The sequence below is a fragment of the Ascaphus truei genome, chromosome 21 (assembly GCF_040206685.1).
Source record: "Ascaphus truei isolate aAscTru1 chromosome 21, aAscTru1.hap1, whole genome shotgun sequence".
Taxonomy (NCBI): Eukaryota; Metazoa; Chordata; class Amphibia; order Anura; family Ascaphidae; genus Ascaphus; species Ascaphus truei.
In genome coordinates, this window is record NC_134503.1 from 4322868 (window position 1) to 4339510 (window position 16643).

General features: G+C 48.4%; 2 protein-coding genes across 8 annotated transcripts in view; one reads left to right on the top strand and one right to left on the bottom strand.

The window, feature by feature from the left end:
* Positions 1-1044: 1044 nt before the first annotated feature.
* On the bottom strand, positions 1045-5628 carry SWI5 (SWI5 homologous recombination repair protein). The gene is made up of 5 exons (XM_075578577.1): positions 5521-5628; positions 4823-4871; positions 3030-3151; positions 2579-2673; positions 1045-1547 (listed from the first exon to the last, which is right to left on the bottom strand). Exons 3-5 carry the CDS (start codon positions 3095-3097, stop codon positions 1483-1485), a joined length of 228 nt encoding a protein of 75 aa, XP_075434692.1. The 5' UTR covers positions 3098-3151; positions 4823-4871; positions 5521-5628; the 3' UTR covers positions 1045-1482.
* Positions 5629-5847: 219 nt separating this feature from the next.
* Positions 5848-16643, top strand: part of GOLGA2 (golgin A2) — a 30929-nt gene continuing 20133 nt past the window's right edge. For 4 of the 7 annotated variants that reach the window (XM_075578565.1, XM_075578564.1, XM_075578562.1 and 1 more), the window contains exons 1-5: positions 5848-6001; positions 8285-8401; positions 9069-9149; positions 13272-13382; positions 13780-13826. In XM_075578565.1, coding sequence (XP_075434680.1) covers positions 5954-6001; positions 8285-8401; positions 9069-9149; positions 13272-13382; positions 13780-13826 — 404 coding nt within the window. In that variant the 5' untranslated portion in view covers positions 5848-5953. The remainder of the gene's footprint in view (positions 6002-8284; positions 8402-9068; positions 9150-13271; positions 13383-13779; positions 13827-16643) is intronic. The other 3 variants (XM_075578568.1, XM_075578567.1, XM_075578569.1) reach the window with 3 other exon arrangements.

Here is a 16643-nt window from a genome sequence, read left to right on the forward strand (position 1 = left end):
CAATGGTGAATGACGTCCTTCCGTTCCGCGGCCACGATACGGATGTATGGAAGATAGAAGATCGATGCCACCGCCGCTTCTATGGAAGTCAGACTCACCAGGTAGGATAAAATAAATGTATTATTTGTTATTAATGAATATTAATGAGCTTCCACTGACTGACAGAAGCAATAAAAACATATGCCAGCTCTAATTATGTCACCAAATTTCGCCTCTCAATACATGGAGAACGAATTGAGCTGCAGCTATACAGTTCTTTAGGTAATTAGAGATTGCACACATGAAACTATTGAAATAAAAAAATAAATTAAAAAAAATAAAAAGACTGAACTGCAGCTTTAAGAGAACCCATATCCTCCCTCTGTATAAATTACGAGCTCTGCTGCCTCCTGGTGGGGGCTCAAGGAAATGCATGTTTGGAAATAACTACAATATAGTTGTTTATGAAAACAAATGAGTGTAATTTGGGGACAATCTTGCTTATTAGGCATCCCTGGCCTTAGTACGGACGCCGTCCGGGGGCGTCTATGGGCGGGCCAGTGACGTCACGGAGTTGGTGGGCGAAACGCTCACGTGACCGCCCAATCGCGTGAGAAATCAGTTTTGACTGATTTCATGCGCATCCCCTCCTGCGCGCCCGCACGCTGTATAGACGCGATCACTGCCCTCAGGCAGTCTGATCGCTCAGCGTGTGGACGCGTCTGCGGTCTGCCCCTGTATGGACGCAGCCTTAGAAGAATAAGGTTTTTTTTAAGTAGTAGCACTGTGGTAAAATTCCCATCTAATCATTGGTCATACTAGGTGCTTGGCCACATGTAATATTCAAGAATTGAATAGAGAGAAGCAGTGCTGTTTTAAGAGAGAATCCAATGCAACTCACATGATTCAATCCATGGCATTTTGTGGAAATAAATAATAATTATTAGAGAACATATTTTATTTACATCATCCCACAGCCCAGTCCTGCAGGAAATGTCTGTGTGTTTCTTTTTAAGCAGAATGACCTACAAGGAATTCTATTTACAACAAGAGACGCAGTGACACTTTTCATACTGAATTCTTTTATTGAGTATATGATTGTAAGAATGATAATAAAGCAGAGGATAATCTTCACAACGGGTTTGCAACAGAGCGACTTAACCCTTTCACAACCAGAGGGGCCTGTAACGCATTGCAAAGCAAAAAGGCTATCAGACAACATATCATTTTTGCATTTGGGTGGCAATCCTTTTAAATGTCGTCTTCCTTGGAGGCCACACATGGCTTCTGGCACATCCCCTCCATGATGCTGTGCCCAGCACGGAAAACATACGGCAGACAAACTCTTCTCGGTGTGTGTTTCCTGCATGCGTGCGCACACACACACGTTAATCCCTTTGGAAATGGCCCTGAAATTCATAACACCGCCACATGTGGCAGCCCCCCCCCTCCCCCAACGAGGGACGGGTTACATAATAATAATCAGAGGTGCTGCTTCAATTCTCAATCTTCCAACTCCATCCCAAACTCCGCGTACAGATCTTTGGTGGTGACTCCTCTGAGCTCTGCTGTAAAGACAAAGAAATGAGGGTTTGTATAAGATAACTAGCGATGTCAGTGAGATATTAAAGCAGCTATCCTCTCCAGAAGCCTATAATGTTCGTATCTTCCCCCCTTGAGCACGTCCTCCTCTTATTTTTAAATATGTTTTTCTAGTATTCAAAATATTTATGTACATTATGTACATGAAAGCATCTTATTGTATATTGCCCTGTTCAAATGTGCATGGATGTGGTTTGTAATCTGATTACCCAATAAAAATGTTTGAAAAATAAATAAATAAAAATAATAATGATTTTCTTACTCTAACTTCTGAGATGACTATATGGGAAGCTCAGCGCTGACTGTCCTTCTATGGACGCAGCCTTAGGCTGGATTGGGCTCTGGGGAGACTTTTACTGTAACCTCCTTGACCCTTAATATTTCAAGCGGGCCAATGTTTGGAATGGCGCATGAGATTTAAAATATAAAAACAGCGCTGGAGATGACGAGTTGCGATCTCGTAAACTAAGTAAATAAAAGTAAATGCACAAAACTGTCGATCAGCGTGGCAAGCGGCAGGCGCTGTAAGCAGTGGCGGATTTACAAAACTGCCGCCCATAGGCACTTACCTAGTGCCTCGCTGCTGCTTCAGCGTCAAATGACGCTGTGATGTCACGACGCCATGTTGCCGTGGCGTCACACTGCGGTGCTTTGCCATGGTAACGGGACGTAGCGACATGACGTTGACATGGAAACACAATGCCATGTGATGTATTTGACGCTGAAGGAGGAGGGCGGCATGAAGGAGACGGTAAGAGTTCTCCCTCAGCAATCAGAGAGGAAGACAGCGTGGTCTCTATATGGGGGGGGAAGGGAAATTTGCCGCCCTTGATACAAGCCTATTGGGTGTAATGGGAAATCCACCCCTGGCTGTCAGATGTCCCGACCCTAACATAGGCCGATTTAGCAGGTAGGCTTCTTATTTCCGGTCCTAGCAATAGATGAGCAGTCTAATATGAATTAAAACATGCATTTGGAGCAAACCCACAGCTCTTACCAAGCCTGCCCAACAGCATCTGCCCAGCATCTTTTAACTCGTTGTACTGGTGAAGCAGGGAGATGTGCGCTTCCAATTCCTCCAGGCTGTAACCTCTGCAGAACAAGCACACACGGTGAGGAATGGGCATACGGCCGCGGTTACAGTGGCAGCGACGGCACGCGCGGCGCAAACAACAGACCTTTTCTCTATTCAGACGCCCATAGAGCGCGTGACCGATGAAGCACGACTGCCTGTGCGATTATCGAGACGACACACAATTTTGTGTTTGCCGCGGTTCAGCCAATGGCGGCGAACGGCTCACGTGACGTCACAGCCACACCTCAGGCCTCAATGCAGGTATTCGTGCGAGCGACAGGCGCGCGTGACGTTAGTTGCACGCGACGACTATAATGGCGGCCTAAGTTTTCAGCGCTGCCCTGAAAGGAGCCAAAGAGATCTCTGGACTTACTCGGCCTCGAGCTGTGCTATCTCATCATCCAGAGCTGCGTCCTTCCGCTTAAGGTCCGAGACCTCCATCCGCAGAGTGTCCTCAGAGCCTCTCACTGAGTGGCTGGAGCATGGAGACGGAACCTGCCGAGAGAGAGCGAGGGGTGCCTGGCATTTAGAAGGGGTTGGGAAAGCATTTTATTAACAGAGAGCGGCTTGGAACCCGTCCAATGAAGAGTCACTGGGACTCGAAACGAGACGTTAGGGGTCTTTGACCTTGATAATGTGGGTGCATCTGATTTGGACACTCGCCCTGCTCTGAACTCTGCGTTGTGGAGATAAGCGACACCCATTTTGATGTATTGCATTGCAAATGCCTGCTAGGAAACCTCACACATTTGCAGTTTGATGAGTTGTAATAAATGGCGTTATTATTAGTATTATAGTTTATTTATAACGCGCCCTATTCCGCAGCGCGGTACAATGGGAGAACAGAATGCGATCAATGACATAAACAGAATGACATACCAAATAAGGACAAACATGCGCAAATAGATACAAAAGATAATAAGGGCCCTGGTCCTGGGAGCTTACACTCCAGAGGGAATAAGGGGCAAAGTTGAAATAAAAGGTGAAGTGGCAGTAGGATGGAGTAAATCTCAGGAGTGAGGTCCAGCCACGCAGCGGGTCCTATTTGGGTTAGGGGGTGTAGATGCCAGCCAGACATTCTTTAAAAAGAGTAGCTTTTAGAAGTTTAACACCGCTGTAGTGAAACGCGCGTCACTTCCGGTGGCGCGGCTATGGACGGCTGAACATGGATGATACATATGGGGATGTTATGCAGCGATGTCTAAAGATATCGGCGATTTTGGAGACCTCACGTATGAGCGACTAATCTTCTGATCAATTTGACTTCCTGATATTGACCCGGCTGTGTGTACGGCAATTTATTAGCCCTATGAGATAGATGCACTGGTAGATGCGGTGTTCAGTTATAGATTTTTTCGAATCTTAATACGATAACATCTGATGATAAGTGGGGGCGTTTATGGGAGTATTTGGAGATGAGGGCTGAGATGTAAAGGGGGGTGGGGGGTTCAGCATCGTTGAAGGCATAATAAATAACCAGGGGAGTGCCCTAAATTGCCTTCATTTCTGTGCGCTATAGTTAGTGGGGTCAGCATTGGAGCCCTCCAAACACATCACGGAATATTTTAATGTTTCAATTATATATATATATATATATATATATATATATATATATATATATTTGTTTACTATCCTCTTACTGTGTGCACCATACTTTGTAATATTTAACAGAGTGGGTATGTAAATTTGAATCCCAAAAGAGTGACATGTCCCATGTAGTTCTGACACCATAAGAAGGTTCGCCTTATTTTGTGCATCACTTACCGGGGATTTAAACCCAGAATCCCCCTGAGGAAGGTCCCATTCTGTAGGACCGAAACGTTGGGTTTCTGGATGTATTTTTGCTTTCACTAATACACTTTGATCTTCAACATTGAGTGCTGTCTCTTGTTTACCAATCCTTGGAACGGTAACGTATAACTACATTCTCTATATGGGACGTGCACCTGTGGCTTAACAGCACCTATTGGAGTGCCAACTGCCTTATCTGACTATATATATATATATATATATATATATATATTTGTTTACTATCCTCTTACTGTGTGCACCATACTTTGTAATATTTAACAGAGTGGGTATGTAAATTTGAATCCCAAAAGAGTGACATGTCCCATGTAGTTCTGACACCATAAGAAGGTTCGCCTTATTTTGTGCATCACTTACCGGGGATTTAAACCCAGAATTACAATTTTTCCGGATTCCAAGTGGCGTCCTAGAGTCAAACAGAGAGGAAGGAGTTAAACGAAACAATATAAGATACGGTATCCCCTATTTCACAGTCGCACGTCTGTAAACAATTAAATTTTTGTCCCCCATCCCCCCCAACATCTTCACAACCCCCAAATACAACCCTGAGCTTTTTAAGGCTAATAAAATATCCCACTACAATAGCAGCCGGCGCTTGTAGGAGTTAGGTTACCATGACTGCTGCCAGTATGGCGAGGCTGTGTGTGTGTGACGTGTATTAGGGCAGCGATAATAAGGCCTTATTTATTCTGTGCAGCGCAGGATTCAGATCGGTGCTACTTAACCCCTTCAGCCCCCGGAGGAGCGTTCAACCCCCACTGTATTTGGGGAGGCAGGCTACAAACATGGCTTTGACCCCTTCCGAGCCAGTAGGGCTTACAATGTGTTGTCCTTCGGTGCAGAAAGGGTTAAGAGCAGAACTTTCCCATATTTTTTTTAATTTTTTTTACAATTTGTCCTTAAATATCACTTTGTTGGCCCCAAAACAGCCCTTATTTGGGGCTCTGGGACATCTCTAAAGACCATGCGATGTGTTGGTGCAGAGAATAGCCCTGCGCTTACTGTTATTCTGCTTTGTGCACACAGTACCACTACTTTCATAGAGCCCATCTCACCTCCGGAGGCCGGGGGGTACAGGTGGCCGCGGGGTGGCCGGGGATCCCTCCCCCAGAGGACCCCTCTGCGACCCTCCTACCCTCGGTGACTCCAGCCCGCTGCTGTTGCGCCTAGAATAAAGACTGAGCGGTAGTGACGTCAGAAAAGAAGGCAGTTGTGACGTCAGGGACAGCAGTGACAACCGGCAACCAACGGAGGGGCGGAGCTGGCAGTGAAGAGGTCACGTGACACGAAAGGGAGGTCACGTGATGGGTTGTGTTGTAATCTAGTATCAGGAGCTGCCCAATGCCCCCCCTCAGCTGGCAGTGACATCACGCGCACACGCACGCGCCTCCTCCTCCCTGGTGTTGTTAAAGCGAGGCTGTGTGCGCGCGTGGCCGGCGCGGTGCATGCTGGGCGCGCGGTGACGTGGTCCCCCCGGCCGGACTCGGGATGGCTGACGAGAGCAGGCAGAACAAGCTGGCGGCGGCCAGGAGGAAGGTAACATACCCCGGGGGCGGCCGGGGGAGACGTGGCAGGCCGGAGAACTAGCCGGGGGTGGAGGAACAGGCCGGAGAATTGGGGAGGTGACAGACAGACAGTCAGTCAGTGGGAAGGGGTGAGAGAATTTGGGGCCTGGTAGGAGAGGTGACAGGTAAGAGAATGTGGGGCCTGGTGGGAGAGGGACAGGTCAGAGAATGTGGGGCCTGGTGGGAGAGGTGACAGGTCAGAGAATGTGGGGCCTGGTAGGAGAGGTGACAGGTCAGAGAATGTGGGGCCTGGTGGGAGAGGTGACAGGTCAGAGAATGTGGGGCCTGGTGGGAGAGGTGACAGGTCAGAGAATGTGGGGCCTGGTGGGAGAGGTGACAGGTCAGAGAATGTGGGGCCTGGTAGGAGAGGTGACAGGTCAGAGAATGTGGGGCCTGGTAGGAGAGGTGACAGGTCAGAGAATGTGGGGCTTGGTAGGAGAGGTGACAGGTCAGAGAATGTGGGAGCGGTGACAGGTCAGAGAATGTGGGGCCTGGTGGGAGAGGTGACAGGTCAGAGAATGTGGGGCCTGGTGGGAGAGGTGACAGGTCAGAGAATGTGGGGCCTGGTGGGAGAGGTGACAGGTCAGAGAATGTGGGGCCTGGTGGGAGAGGTGACAGGTCAAAGAATGTGGGGCCTGGTGGGAGAGGTGACAGGTCAGAGAATGTGGGGGCTGGTAGGAGAGGTGACAGGTCAGAGAATGTGGGGCATGGTAGGAGAGGTGACAGGTCAGAGAATGTGGGGCCTGGTTGGAGAGGTGACAGGTCAGAGAATGTGGGGCCTGGTAGGAGAGGTGACAGGTCAGAGAATGTGGGGCCTGGTAGGAGAGGTGACAGGTCAGAGGTCAGTGGAGAGGGGGGCGGAGAGGTGACAGGTTTAGTGGATTTGGGGTGTTAGATGTGACAGGTCAGGATTGGGGGGGCGGAAGTAGAGGTGAAAGGTCAGAGGATTGTGGGGGAGGGTAGTGAGTTGAGGTGACAGGCCAGAGGTTGGGGAGGTGAGTACAAAAAATAGAGTGAGGCTGGGGAAGGTACAGGTGACAGGCCAGTGTATTGATGGAGGGGAGGGCAACGATAGGTGACCGGTCTGGAAAACAGTCAGACAATTTGGGGTGGGTGGGAGAGGTTAGATGATGGTTAGAAACATACTATGGAATTTGGGGAGGGGTGACTGGTTAGGGGATTTGGGGAGGAGTGATTTCAGGTCATAGAATTGAAAGGGGAGAAAGGGTGCTGGTCATGTAGGTGACAGATCATGAGGTGGACGAGAGGTACCATGCTAATGACATAGGGAGATGTGATCGGTCATTGGACTGAAGGGGTAGAAAAGGTGATGGGCCTAAAAACCAGTGTCTAGCGGTGACCAAGAAGATTAGATGGGGAGAGAAGCGGAGATGGAACGGGAGAAGAATAGGGGTGAGCGGTGATGGGCTGAGGGGATATTCGGTCATTGGATTTGGAGTAGGTGGATTGGGTGAGGGAAAATGATGGGTGTTAAGATTTTGGGTAGGCAAAGGTGAGCTGACTGTCAGGAAGGTGGGAAAAACAGGTGACAGGCCAGGCTGTGCGGGAGGGAGAGGTAAAGTGACCAGATGGAAGGCGAAAGGTAACAAAGGGTTAGAAAATTGGCGCAGTGACAGGTGAGAAAGTAGGGGGTGGGGGCAGCTATTAGATGGGGTGTGTTGGGAACATTGGTGGGGGGAGAGTTGAGTTTGCTGTCATTTAGCCCTGACTGACTCTTCACAATCAGCCTATTGTGCATTGCAGAACACTGCATTTCTGTACATCTTATCGTAACGAGCAGCGCTTTTAGTACCAAAGCTGTAAATACAATATCATTTGTTTCATGATGTTGCATATCTCTCACCCCCTATGATTCTGTTAGAAGTGCAGAGCAACACAGGCCGCATTATGTCTAATCCTTATCCCAATAATCAGAAGCACTTAGAAATATTTGTTTAACGTGTTTGTTGATCTATGCATCTTCACGTTTAAGCTTTAATTGTTCATTAATTATGAAAATAAAACCGCTTTATTCTAGTCCAATTAGGTAATAATAGCGGATTCCTTGCAAACGGTGATACCTTTTGTGGGATCTACATAAAAATCCTACAGGAATGTTGTTCATGAGCCGTTACTATCCTGGTCCTTTTTTCCACCATGACGCCTGACCACTATTTCATTTGTGTGTGCGCTGTTAAGAATGCTGTCCGACTTTGTCTTTTTGGCTCGCTATTTATTTCACTTTTTTCCCCAGTTGAAAGAATTTCAGCAGAAAACGACCCCTCCAGCAGCCGCCGGCGGAAAAAAGAAACGTAAAACGAAGGAATCCAACAGCCGTCCTGACAGCCCAGCCCGCCTGTCTCCGGACCCCGTGAGTCACACACGGCTTTATAGTTTAATCTTTTATGCTTTGCTCCCACAATATGATGGTGCAGTCACGGGGCTGGGACGTACAGCTATGGACTAAGGGGAGGTTGAGTGTTTTAAATAGGTCGCTTGCCCGGTTAAGATGTTTTGGTTTGTGTTCTTCTTTCCTATTTTGGACTGAAAGTCTCATCTGCTCCTTTATTCTTCCATCCTGCTGCTTGCTTGGATAAAGGGGGGCTGATCATTAAATTGCACCTAAACAGAATACAGCATGCAGGTCTTAATTTCGTATATCAGTCGAGTTGATTTGTGGTGGTAAAAAAAATCCATCACCCTGAGCCAGAGGTTGCTGGGTATCCCCTTCGCAATGTGTTGCAGTGAAGGGTTCACGTGCCAATGCAAGTCTATCCCTTGCAATACATGTTCTGCAATGGGCCACTCATTGTTGGAATTGACTCCTTCAGCATCAGGTGGCTTGCAATGTATTTTGCTGCACCTTATTATAGCTGTACTCTAGCTAACCTGTTCCCTGCTGCGGCTCCTGTAATGTATTACATGGCATTCTAATGCAGGCCATTTTTGCAAAGTAAAGTGGTAATCCCCTGCTGCTTCTTTCTGCCTCTCCCTTCTGAGCGGATTTCTCTTCCTTTTCTCTCTCTCTCTGTCTTTAGATTCAGGCCTTTCTGAAGGGGCTGGTATCAGATCTTCATAGATCCAATGGGGTATCCATTCCCTCATTGGGCACCATGAAGGTGAGGTGGTATGCGTTGGCATGTGGCAGCTCTGACATTGCTCCTGCTGTTAGCACCGTGTCTCGGCTTCTCTTCCTGGCACTTACTGTGGTCGCTTTTGTAAACACCCAGCTGCTCAGAATTGTGCATGTGATTTTGTGTTGTATTTATTCACATATATGATTTCTCTTGTGTTTTTTCCCCTCTGTTAATAATCTGTGATGTGTGCCTTGTCCAAATTGTGACGTGGATCGCAACGGTTTCTCTTTTGGCTTCTGTGTTGCATGGCTGATGGGAGACAGTTTTCTGTGGGAATGTTTAAAAATGGCCTCCCGTACTGTCTGTAGATGGCAGGCCTTGCTGCTCCGTGGTCTGGGTTGGGGGATGATTTTATAGTTTCTCAGGAGCACCTTCATTCTTGCTCAATACTCCTCATGGGTATCGATCAGGAATGGCCAACTCCAGTCCTCAAGGGCCACCAACAGGTCAGGTTTTCCGGATATCCTGAAAACCTTACCTGTTGGTGGCCCTTGAGGACTGACTGGAGTTGGCCACTCCTGGTATAGATGGATATTTTGCTGAATAGACGCCTGCTTTTTGGGTCGGTTTAGCCTTCAATGTATCGTGCCAATGGGGCCCGTGAAACGCTGCTTTGCAGGCACCTCTGGCTCTTTTTATCTTTAGATTTTCAAATGTTTTTTTTCTTTTTACCCCATTTTATTTTAATCTGCTCTTATTTCAATAAAATAATTTATACTGTATATTTTTGTTAGCATGAGACCTGTGTTCATTTAATGTTTTGCTGATAAAGCTGCATTTAACCTCCAATGACTTTCATGTAGGTGCCACTAATAGCTTTCTGTGACGAGTGCTTTCTGTGTGAGGATTGCAATCCCACAGTCCGGGCCAGTTACATTTCTTTGGGCCTCTGAATGTTTGTCATTCAAGTGTTTTCTTCCCCTTGTCTCGCCCTGTCCTTCTCAGAGAGCCAATAAAGATAAGGGGAGGTGGGGTCTCTGGCTCTACAAGCTCATCGCACAGGGACATCTCGCAAAAGGGAAATCAAACCACTCCCAAGTCTAATTTTAAAACATAATTTAAACATACGTATAGGTGTCAGATTTGGGTAAAGAAACTGTTACTAAAATGAGACCCTCTTAAACACGTCACTAGACTTGGTTCACGTTGACCCTAGGTGGGATAGCCCCCTTAAATTGGTCTTTTTTGACCTTGTTAGTAGAGGTTGAACTCGGGAATCCTTCTTCTTTAATTTTGTATAAAAAAAGACCTCAAACACCCAGCGATTTCTCCGCAAGGTGCACGGGGAGTAATTTGCTGATGAAATGGTTTCCACTCTGAAGACAGAATAATGATTAAAGTCCTTCCCTGCGTCGGCCTCGCCGACCTGACATTTAGTCATTTCAGGCCTCCTGGCATGTCTCTTTCTTTGCCTTTTCCGTGTGCGTAACAGGAGATGCCTCTGCCCCATCTTTCCTATGGAAACCCCACGCAGGCGAGCAGCAGACATGTCCTGTGTGCTGCACGCTTGCACCAGGAAGGCAGCGATTTAAGCACTTTGTGTTCCTGTTTGGCGCAAAGGAAATGCTGTAGTGTTGGATCCTGCATGCTTGTCAGCAGCCCGTCCCTCAGCCGCACACACTTCATTGGCACATATAAGTGCAAACAGTTATCTTGCAGTGTGTGGGGGGGATTATTCACTTCATTCCCTTGAAGGATGTTGTTCTATGCATTAACCCCTTCACTGGTGCAGTGTGTGACGGAGGGATGGTGTTCTATGCATTAACCCCTTCACTGGTGCAGTGTGTGACGGAGGGATGATGTTGGCTGTTAGTTTTTCTCCTGCTGTCAGTACTTTGTACGGATCACTTGCAGCATGTTGGATGTTGGCCAGATTTGGCGTCGCTGTCCCTTTTTGATGAAAGATTTTCCCGTTGGCCAACTCGCAGGTCTGAAATAACCCTGGCAGGATATAAACCCCACATCAAGTCAAGCGTATCCGTATTCCTCCTCTCCAGACGTGTCATGGGCAGCGGGGCGAAGTTCCTCCATACTTACAAGTGCTAGCAATGTGGCAGGCAGGATGCTTGCAGGGCTTATTAAGTGGCAGTGTATGAATTGGGGTCACAGTAGACGTGGTTGTAGTGCAGCTGTCTGGATCATGTTTTGGGTGAGAATATCTGTGCATGTTTAATTAAAAATACACCCCAACATCAACCTCTTCACTGCCAGAGGCCCACCTGGCAGAGGATTAAAACAGCAGTTGGCGTTTGGGGTAACAGGAGGTCTGAAGGATTAGTTTCCCCCTCCCCCCCCACCCACCCCCCCACCTAAAATGTTCTTACCCCTCCTTTTTCTTTTTAACATGTACAGGAAACACAGGGGGTCTCCTGCTTCCCGGGGAAAGTGCCACCGGGTCCTCCCCACGGGGGGAAACAAAATGGTGGTTTAACTTTCCCACGTCACACGGGCAGTAAGAACCCTTCATATTGGCCCACGTAACTCAGGGACTTTAAACTTTGAAGTACCGGCAGCACCTTATCCGGTCCGTTAAGGATATTGGGAATCTGGGGATCCCTGGAGCCGAAATGAGCGTAGCCCCCCTGCTTCCTGTACATGTTAACCTTCATTTTTGTAATTGTTGAATAAACGTAGAAATCCCAAAGACTGCAGAGCTGTGGCTTAGATCAGGGGTGCGCAAACTTTTCAGCCTGCGCCCCCCTCCTTACCTACTGTGACGTCATGTGATGTCAAATTGCTATTGCAACACGATGTCATGCTATGTTGCCATGACGGCGCGTCTCCAGAAGCCGGTGGAGACCAGGGAACTTGGAGGCCTCACGCATGCTTCGGGGAAGAGCGCGGGGCCTCTGTAAGCGCTGCGGCCCCCTCCCCAGAAAATTTGCGCCCCAGTTTGCGCACCCCTGACTTAGATTGGAAGCTCTTTGGATGGAGCAGGGTCTTCTTTAGCCTTGTGTTGTCATGTACCTGTTGCATTTATTCCCAGTGTTTGTAAGGTATTTACCTCCTATTCTGATGTTGTTGCTGGAGTTGCCGCCCCTGTCATAGTGGATGCGATGTGCAGCATCTCTCTCCTGCAGAAGCCCTTAGTCAGGAAATCCATAACTTCTTCACTGTTGGAAGAAAGGAGAGCGAGTCACAGACGGTTATTAGTGTCTCACTTGGGCGTCCATCCCCTAGTTCCTCCACACCCTTCTCCCCCACTGAAATTCCTAAACAAGAACTAGTTGGAGCAGAAAGGTGACTCTCGGCTGGCACGCCTCCCTGCCTCTGTTTTATAGGGAATGGTTTAATTATTTAAGTGACCGTTTTATCTAGTGTAGAGGAGGTAGTTAAACTGGACCTACAAACAAATACATCCGTTGTACGCTGTGATACGATTTATTGGCATGATGATGGTGTTAATCCTGATGTTTCAGATGCTGAAGTCCTTCTCCCCCCCCCCCCTCAAGTGCAGTGCCACGAGTTTGGCCACTTTGAGAACCTGTGTATTGTGGCAGATTAACCCTTTTGCTGCCGGTGGGGCTTGCGACCTATTGCTCTGCAGCCCCCTTCAACAGCAAAATGGTTGACTGTTGGCACGTGAAGCACGGATGAGCTTTATCTGCTTCCTGCAGAAGTTTAAGGCAGCCGCTTGCCCTTCGCCTGACCTTGAAAGCCGCCGGGGAAAAGTTCTGTTTGTAGTCTGAGAAGGCATCGGCTGGCCGGCTTTGTGTTATGGAAGTGATGTCTGCTCTTTCTCCCCGCTCTAATTTGTACCAGGAGTTGGAGCTCTGCTATTCATGCAGCTGAAGCCAGTGCTTCTGTATATCAAATGTCCCAGAAGATATGTCTTGTATGTGCCAGGGACATGAGCCTGTATAGTTCTGCTGCAGACGGCTCTGAATACGGTCCCCTACCAGCACGCAGTGCCTTCTATCACTGCCCCATGTCTCATTTGTGCGGTTTTTAATGAATTGGTCGTTTTCTCATTTTATCCGCCCTTATCCTGTGCAGCTTTTACTTTTGTCCTCTGGTCCTTGCCCTGCCGTCCCCTCTCCTCCCTCCTCTAATTCGGTGTGGTTTGGGTTTTTTTTGGTCACTAATCCTTGTGTGTTCTAACAGGTGCGTTTGGGCCGCGATGTTTCAGCTCGCGATGCTGACATGCTATCGGAGGACGACTCCGACCATTGTATAACCCCGACCGCACCTCACCATGATTACCCCGTGTTCCAGGTGTGTGACGGCCTCACGGCCCTCCCACTGTCCTACTATCCCAAGCTCCCCGCTGTCCCCGCTGGAACCTGCCTCTTGTCCAGCCTGTGCCCTTCACCAATGATTATGGTATTGAGCATGGGAAGAATAGCTGCTGTGGCTCGCTCTCCTTTTTTGGGTCTCTGGATCTTTCTTGGTCTCAAAGAGGGAAATGGTATTTGGTTGACTAGTAATGTAAGGGGGAGTTGCTCTTCACACAGTTGTTCCTGCAGTGAAGGGGTTAATGGAAAATGGTGGCTGCATGAGCAGAAGTTGCTTGGTTGTGGCGGGAGCTTTCTGTACTTGGGGTATTTCTTTGCTCCTCTGGGCCTCTGGCTCGGTCTTAATACTTCCATGTTATTTATTTTCTGTCATGCAGCAAAGTGACCATGAAGGTGTGAAGATGCCGCCGTTAGATGAAAACAGGTGAGGATCACATTAATAGCAGCATTTCTCCTAAAGAGGCACTAAATGCAGCCTCAGCCCTGCAGCGCAATGCGTTTCTACCCCCTCTGGCAGCAAGAGTGAATGTTTTCAGTGGTTTCAACCAGTGCTAGGAAACATGATATACTTCAGGGGCCATATGTGCGGCCCTTAACCCCTTAAGAGATGTTGCAGCTGTGAGTATAACTTCCCCTTCTCCCCTCTCCCCGCCCACCCCCCTTCTTAAGCTGGGAACTAGTTATCAGCGCAGGAGAGGAGCGGGCAGTACTGTGTTTATCAGCGCAGGAGAGGAGCGGGCAGTACTGTATTTATCAGCGCAGGAGAGGAGCGGGCAGTAATGTATTTATCAGTGCAGGAGGGGAGCGGGCAGTACTGTATTTATCAGCGCAGGAGAGGAGCGGGCAGTACTGTATGTATCAGCGCAGGAGAGGAGCGGGCAGTACTGTATTTATCAGCGCAGAAAAGGAGCGGGCAGTACAGTATTTATCAGCGCAGGAGAGGAGCGCGCAGTACTGTATTTATCAGCACAGGAGAGGAGCGGGCAGTACTGTATTTATCAGCGCAGCAGCGGGCAGTACTGTATGTATCAGTGCAGGAGAGGAGCGGGCAGTACTGTATTTATCAGCACAGCAGCGGGCAGTACTGTATGTATCAGCGCAGGAGAGGAGCGGGCAGTACTGTACTTATCAGCGCAGGAGAGGAGCGGGCAGTACTGTACTTATCAGCGCAGGAGAGGAGCGGGCAGTACTGTATGTATCAGCACAGGAGAGGCGCGGGCAGTACTGTATGTATCAGCACAGGAGAGGCGCGGGCAGTACTGTATTTATCAACACAGGAGAGGAGCGGGCAGTAATGTATTTATCAGCGCAGGAAAGGAGCGGGCAGTAATGTATTTATCAGCGCAGGAGAGGAGCGGGCAGTACTGTATTTATCACACAGGAGAGGAGCGGGCAGTACTGTATGTATCAGCGCAGGAGAGGAGCGGGCAGTACTGTATGTATCAGCGCAGGAGAGGAGCGGGCAGTACTGTATGTATCAGCACAGGAGAGGAGCGGGCAGTACTGTATTTATCACACAGGAGAGGAGCGGGCAGTACTGTATTTATCACACAGGAGAGGAGCGGGCAGTACTGTATTTATCACACAGGAGAGGAGCGGGCAGTACTGTATTTATCAGCGCAGGAGAGGAGCGGGCAGTACTGTATGTATCAGCGCAGGAGAGGAGCGGGCAGTACTGTATTTATCAGCGCAGGAGAGGAGCAGGCAGTACTGTATTTATCAGCGCAGGAGAGGAGCGGGCAGTACTGTATGTATCAGCGCAGGAGAGGAGCGGGCAGTACTGTATGTATCAGCGCAGGAGGGGAGCGGGCAGTACTGTATGTATCAGCGCAGGAGAGGAGCGGGCAGTACTGTATGTATCAGCGCAGGAGAGGAGCAGGCAGTACTGTATTTATCAGCACAGGAGGGGAGCGGGCAGTACTGTATGTATCAGCGCAGGAGAGGAGTGGGCAGTACTGTATTTATCAGCGCAGGAGAGGAGCGGGCAGTACTGTATGTATCAGCGCAGGAAGGGAGCGAACAGTACTGTATTTATCAGCACAGGACAGGAGAGGAGTGAACAGGGGGATCTCCTTTCCTCTGGTTGCTACTTCCTGATATTTCTCCCATTAGCTGTTGCAGGGCTCCCTGAGGTGTCACTGTACTTTGTACTGCCCAGTAGAATCCCCCTGTCTCCTCACTCCATGGATCGGTCAGGCCCTTGCAGAGTGTTCTGCAGCAGCCTCACCATATCAAAACAAACTGCCAGCCCAGTCCCCTCAGCAATCTCTTTCCATCTGTCACCAACTGTCATTCCACTGGCGAAGCACAGTCACATGGTCCAGTGGAATGTAATTCTTAAAGCGGCCATGTCCTGTGCCGATAGCAGACACCGGGGGTCAACTGAGGGGGAAAGCACTGTTCTTTGGCTCCATATACATACTACTGCGGGCCTCTCCAGAAGAAGCCACCAAGAGGCGAAACATGTCGAGTTCTCTGCACCAGCTCTCATTACCGCAGCTGCGTGTGCCAGGGGGTTGATCAGTTGTGCGCTCCGACAGCTCAGCATTCACCGGTGTCCCTGTTGTAGCTCCGCACCGAATTATATCGGGGCTCACCTACTCACTCTACTCTTGGGATCCTTGTCAGTGTTAGGCTAAACTACTGCACAAAGCCAACATATTAGGACACATTACTAGACCGGTTCCAGCTACTGAATAACAGGGAGCTACAGAGCAATCTGTCCTCAGAGGGTTTGGTTTGACACAATGTTTTGGGTTATATGCTGATTAAGCCACATAGAAGAAAATGAGTACATGTATGCACTTTCAAACCAGAGATCCTGCATCACTTGCATGCAATACTGAGGTCTACCTGCTACAAACTGTGAATGAACACTGTAATCACAGCCCTCTGCAGAAAACTGCATTTAAAACTTGCTCAAACTGCCGTCTTATTTTTTTTTTAATTCTAATACATGTTGCGTTATTTATTATTTTAAGTTTGTCATGGTTTGTAGCACACTAATAACACAATGTAATTACAAGTGTCACCGTCAGTAGATCGGCTTAACTTTCTCAAATTTATTTGCCTCACAAGGATGTGTTTATAAAGTAGCTGTATTTATTTTAATTGTTTCAAAAAAAGGTACATTTCCCTACAAGACTAACACATCACCTCATTGCTATTATATTTAACGGTCTTTATCAATTGACGATCGGGGTATGCACCAATTAAGAGAAATTAAATTTCTCTCCGCTAC